Below are 6,585 nucleotides of genomic sequence, written 5' to 3'. Positions count from 1 at the left end.
CCACTGGTCACACACACACACACACACACACACACACACACACACACACACACACACACACACACACACACACACATACACACACACACACACACACACACACACACACATACTCACCTTCTTTGATGCAGTGGATGCAGTACTTGAGTTCTGAGTGTCTGGAGTTTTAGGCTTGGGGGTGTTTGGTGTAGAGGGACTCTGTCCAGGGTCAGGTGTTCTGTTCTTCCACTCTTTCAGGTACACACCAGCCATCTCCAGATAACACCGCTGGACATGTCTACACACACACACACACACACACACACACACACACACACACACGCACACGCACGCACACGCACACACACACACACACACACACACACACATACACACACACACACACACACGCACGCACGCACGCACACACACACACACACACACACACACACACACACACACACACACACACACACACACATACACACATACACACACACACACACACACACACACACACACACACACACACAAAGTTGAAGAACAATTACTAGCATACTGTATGTACAGTACATTTTTGCAAGACTGACAGAAAAATGCACATTTTAACATACAAGTCTAAGTGTGTGCGTGCGTGGGCCATGTGTGTGTGTGTGAGAGTTTGCGTGTGTGTGTGTGTGTGTGTGTGTGTGTGTGTGTGTATGTGCGTGAGTGTGTGTGTGTGCCTCGGTGTGTATATGGTGCACTCACTGTAGGTTGGGGCAGTGATCCATGCAGATGTTGATGCTCCCTAGAAACGTCTTAGCCACAGCATGGACCGTGAGGTCACTCTGGGACAACAGACTCCTCTCAGCAAGCCCTACACACACACACACACACACACACACACACACACACACACACACACACACACACACACACACACACACACAACACACACACACAAACAAACACACACACAGATATCAAGCCCTACACACAGGAACACACAGTGTTGGGAAAGTTCACTTTCTTCATGAACTAGTTCAGTTCATAGTTCACAAATTTTAAAATGAACTAGTTCAGTTCATAGGTCATTATTCAACATTTTGAACGAAGTTCACAGCTCCAAAAATGTACAAGTTCAGTTCTTTTTTGCAATATGTTGCGAGCTATAATTCTTCTAAATCTAGGAAAAGCTCTATCTGTCTGCAGTACCGCTCTCGGCCTCTATGCAACTTCGGCGCTCTCGAACTTGCCAGGCGAACTTGCTAGGCATAGACAGTAGAAGAAAGCACACGCAGTGAACTGCCGTTCACAGACACCAGAATGAACGCGTTCACAGTATCGTTCATCAGGCAGTAATACAGAACGTTCAGTTCACGTTCACCAAAATTATGAACAAGTTCAATGAACGCGTTCAGACGCAACACTTGGAACATACACAGATCAAGCCCTACACACAGGAACACACACAAACCACAGGTGTGCAAAAACATGCTTACATTTCAGCAGCACAATGTGGTACAGAAATACAAATGTAAAGAAATAATCTGCAAACAACAACACAACACATTTGATCTGTGTGCCCTGACGAAGCAGTTTGACTGTATCCTGAGGGGCGAGAACAATCTGAGCACTGCTATATGCTATATGCTACATGCTATATGCTATATGCTATATGCTACATGCTACATGCTATATGCTATATGCTACATGCTATATACTATATGCTACATGCTATATCAGACCTGGGCAGAGTGCGGCCCCAGGGCCATTTGCGGCCCTTGGCTGTCCCTGACTAGCCTGGCCATTACCAGCCTGTGACTCCACTTCATTCCGTCTTTCAGTCTGGGCCAACCCAATGCATTTTGGTTTCCGAGATGGGCGGGTGCTTATCTTGAGGTTTAAAATCATTGGAGTTCCCTTAACCAATCAGCAACGTTTAGTAAGCATTCGGTAGATTAAACTCTTCCCAAAGCCAGTTGGGAGAAGAGCTACGACGTCCTTTCCAATCATAAAACTAACAAGAAAATACTCTTGTTCTCCTTTTAATTTTCTGATGTTCTCGAGAGTTGAGACAACTTTTCCAATAGCTTTTCGTGTCTTTTCCTCCAAGGCGAGTTTTGCGTCACAGCTCTGAACTGTTCGCTGATTGGTCCTGCAAAATTTTGAGTTCTGGAGACGATTGTCAATGGGGTTGGGCCAGACTGAGTATGAGCTTGAAATCAATTCAGGCGGAAATACGTAGGCTGGTGTCACCAGGCTAGTCCCTGACCGGCCCTCGGAGGTCAATGGTAAATTTGGAATCAAATGATAAACGATAAAAAATTGATATTTCTATTAATTTGTATACTTATACTATTGCATTGCAAGCTTGCTCTTGTGTGTGTTTGTGTGTGCCATGTGCATTGGTTGTCTGGGCACACCTTTTACAGCAAAAACATGCACATTTTTCATGCTGAATTGAGTTCACCCTATTGGTCCGGCCCTCCACAACAGTCTCGCTTTCTGATGTGGCCCCTTGGGGAAATGAATTCCCCACCCCTGTGCTATATGCTATTGCTGCCATGATAATGGCAATAATTCAGACATCTTTGATGATAAGGTAAGTACTTCCATCCACCTTACGGCTGTTTTGCTTAACCGGTCTAGTTGGCTTGAGAGTGCAACACAGATGTGCTGTAATGCACCGGATGATCCTGGGTCAGTTTTGACGCTAAGGACGGCGTGTGTGTGTGTGTGTGTGTGTGTGTGTGTGTGTGTGTGTGTGTCTGTGTGTGTGTGTGTGTGTCTGTGTGTTTGTGTGTGTTTGTTAGTGTGTGTGTGTGTGTGAGTGTGTGTGTGTGAGTGTGTGTGTGTGTGTGTGTGTGTGTCTGTGTGTTTGTATGTGTGTGTGTGTGTGTGTGTGTGTGTGTAATTAAACGGACCCTATTTGCTGACCCTGTGCTCCCACTTTCACTGATGCGCTCTACAACTCTGCTCAAACATTCTTCTCATTCTTCTCATGATGAGCACTCTGAATCGAAATGCACCCCGCACACACACATTCACACACACATAGACACACACAGACACACAGACACACACACACAGACACACACTCTCACACACAGACACACATACACAGACACATTCACACACACACAGACACACACACACACACACACACTCGCACACTCACACACTCACACACTCACTCACACACACACACACACACACAGACACACACACACACACACACACACACACACACACAGACACACAGACACACACACACAAACACACACACACACACACACACACGCACACGCACACGCACACACACACCAGTGACGTGCAGTCATAGGAGGCAGGGGAGGCAGAGCCTCACCTGTCATTTTGAAAAGTAAAAAAAAAATATATTAAAAAAAAATATATTTTTTTTTGTATAATAATCATATATATTTATGTATTATAAATACTCATATTTCTCTAGTTATCTGTGTTACGAGTGTCATTTCTGCATGATTCCGATCATTTCGAGCATTTTTATTATCAAAATCGCTGAATTTGAGCATTTCGGGTTCCCAGTGATCAGCCAATGAACATTGGACGTGCGGTCAAGGGAGGCAGATGCATTGCAGTCTATGGGCAGGGTAGGCAGTGCCTCCCCTAGGATTGCGAAATCACTCCAAACTGGGTGTTACGCATGCGTGCGCAAGCGTAGAACCTTTTGAGTTGAGCTGAAAACGCATTGAAAAATATTGCAAGGGAGGCACGCACTACCACGGATTCAAGAAGGGTGGCGAGCGAGAGGGCACTTGTTGGGTATATAATCTGACGTTGGATTTTCTTCTTCACTTCTCTACTTGAGTTTGACAGCGAAAATGGAAGATTGCATTGCTAACCTGAGGCATGTTGAATTAACTAAGAACGTTTAAGTATTTTAAGTTAACACAGTAGTATTACACATTTGCATTGGAGTATTTCACGTTTCCCAACGGGACTACATATTCATGCGCAACACGAACCTAAAGAAGCTAAAGGCTGTTGATGCAGGAAAGTTGCCTTGAAGTTGTGAGCAGACTAGGTAGGTGCTAATCCTGAGCTAAACTAGCCACTGACTGCATTCACTCAAGAAGAGGACAACGGATTTCCACTGATCTATACTGATAATCGTGAGTGGATTAATTTTGTTTCACCTCAAATTGACGGTTATGAGCTCCGACGAAAGTGCACCAACTTTAAATTATACTGGCCAGTAGAACATTTTGGTATTGTGTGCTATGTATGCGGTGTTTAACTGTTTACATGTTAATATGTTGTGTAAATAAATATGGAATTGTTTTTTCGAAGCTGTCCGAGTTGGTTAAATGGTCATTTAAATTAGCATCCCACCACCGTAGTTATATTTTCTCCAGACAAAATGAAAAGAGCCATATCATTGGTGGGAGGGCTACATACACTAGCTTGCAACTATTAATATCTTATTAATAACTCATCATAATACAATAAAAAACAATCTTTTGAAAATAATGGTATTAGACAATAAAACAACGTTTTTTCAGTTCTGATCAGATGACAATTTTAAAACCATAGACATATATACATGTATATATACATTATATATATAGTTTAAACTAGAGCTCAAAATGACATAATCACTTCCGGTTTCTGTGCCTCACCAGCTCCGAACCTCACTGCACGTCCCTGACACACACACACACACACACACACACACACATACACACACACACACACACACCTACAGGACTCTCCAGAGGGCCTCTTACCCATGCAGTAGAGGATGTCGGCCTCCAGCTGGTGTGCCCGGCTGCCCAGGGCCTGGCACAGATGCAGGGCGGACTGCAGCACCTCCAGGGCACACTGGTGCAGCCCGCCAGCACTGCCACCCGTCTCTGCAGGCTTCACAGAGGCCTCTCGGAGCAGGCAGTGACCTGTAGGGGGAGCACTAGAGCAGTTAGTCACAGGCAGTGACCTGTAGGGTGTAAGAATATTAATAGTAGTCAGTTTTTAGTCTGCATAGAAAAATATTAAGCCAGTATAAGGTACATAGGAACAGGGAGTTCCCCCTTGTAGCAGGCGCACCCATGCACAGGAAGTGTAGAGGCAGTGGAGACCTTTGAAGTCTCTAGAACATTAGACGTGCCACAGGGTCAAACAGAGGGCAAGGATAAAAACTGTCAATACTGTCGAGCAGACAATTTTTTGTCAACAACTATCTGATGGAAACTGCCTGACAACCAAAAAAGGGCCCACCTGAAGCAAGTTGGAAAATCACTGCGATCACAACAGTATAAGAGGGCCGCCTAACCGCCCTCTCTTCAGAACGCGCCTTCTCCAACTTTACCTTTGTATCGTTGTACTTGGTATCTCTCAGTAAACTTTTTTACTTGTACCTTTTATTCGACCGTGTGAGTCTCTGCTTTATTTCTGACCAACACTGGACAGAACTTTTCCTACAAGGGGGAGCACTAGAGCAGTTAGTTTATGCGTTTATTTGAAAAGGGACAGTGTACATTGATAAACATTTCCCAGAAAATTTAAATGCACCGGAATAGCTAGGTTAGCTAGTTTTCATCCGTTGTCCCTTGGCAGGGCATGACAGAGAGATATGGAAATAAAAGAAAGAAATAATAGTCACAGGCAGTGGCCTGTAGGAGGAGCACTAGAGCAGTTAGTCACAGGCAGTGGCAGGCAGTGGCCTGTAGGGGGAGCACTAGAGCAGTTAGACACAGGCAGTGGCCTGTAGGGGGAGCACTAGAGCAGTTAGACACAGGCTTGGACACACGGTTTTGAAAGAGGGTTCATAACGTTGGCCATTCTTCAAGAAATGTGATGAGTAAATAAAAAACATTTCATCAATGAAAAACAATACAATTTCAATGTACATGTACATTTACATTTAATCATTTAGCAGACGCTTTTATCCAAACCGATGTTCAAAGAAGAGAACAATCAAGCTCCTAGCAATAGAGACCTAGTGTAACAATAAATACTACTTTAAATAATACATCAAAAAGTGCAAGAATATAACTTTGCATTAACACGTTTTCTTGTATAAAGCACTGAAAGAACTGAGTTGTATTAAACACACCAGCTGTGGTTATAGTGTCCTATACACACAGAGGAAACCACACAAGTGCACGTGTGGACAGCGGAAGGTGGTTTAGGCCAGGAGGGCCAGCTGTGTGTGTGTGTGTGTGTGTGTGTGTGTGTGTGTGTGTGTGTGTGTGTGTGTGTGTGTGTGTGTGTGTGTGTGTGTGCTCGTGTGGACAGGAGGTCGTACCCAGGCGGAAGATGGTTGAGGCCAGGAGGGCCAGCTGTGGGTGGTGGGTGTGTTTGTATGTGTGTGTGTGTGTGTGTGTGCACGTATGGACAGGAGGTCGTACACAGGCGGAAGGTGGTTGAGGCCAGCAGGGCCAGCTGTGGGTGGTGTGTGTGTGTGTGTGTGTGTGGGTGTGTGTGTGTGTGTGTGTGCTCGTGTGGACAGGAGGTCGTACCCAGGCGGAAGGTGGTTGAGGCCAGGAGGGCCAGCTGTGGGTGGTGGGTGTGTGTGTGTGTGTGTGTGTGTGTGTGTGTGTGTGTGTGTGTGTGTGCTCGTGTGGACAGGAGGTCGTACCC

At 45.1% G+C, this 6,585-nt stretch overlaps 1 protein-coding gene across 1 annotated transcript in view; it reads right to left on the bottom strand.

Annotated features, from left to right (window-relative positions):
* Positions 1-1,188: 1,188 nt before the first annotated feature.
* The window catches only part of cfap54 (cilia and flagella associated 54), a gene marked incomplete at both ends in the record, with an annotated part of 66,344 nt that continues 60,947 nt past the window's right edge, over positions 1,189-6,585 (bottom strand). Inside the window, 2 exons of the mRNA XM_080851343.1 lie at positions 1,189-1,229; positions 4,710-4,898. Of these exons, the coding sequence (XP_080707469.1) occupies positions 1,189-1,229; positions 4,710-4,898 (230 nt within the window). The remainder of the gene's footprint in view (positions 1,230-4,709; positions 4,899-6,585) is intronic.

Source organism: Sprattus sprattus (genome assembly GCF_963457725.1).
Source record: "Sprattus sprattus genome assembly, chromosome: 14".
NCBI lineage: Eukaryota > Metazoa > Chordata > Actinopteri > Clupeiformes > Clupeidae > Sprattus > Sprattus sprattus.
The sequence above is the reverse complement of the archived record's forward strand: the minus strand, read 5'-3'. Positions and strand labels throughout refer to the sequence as shown.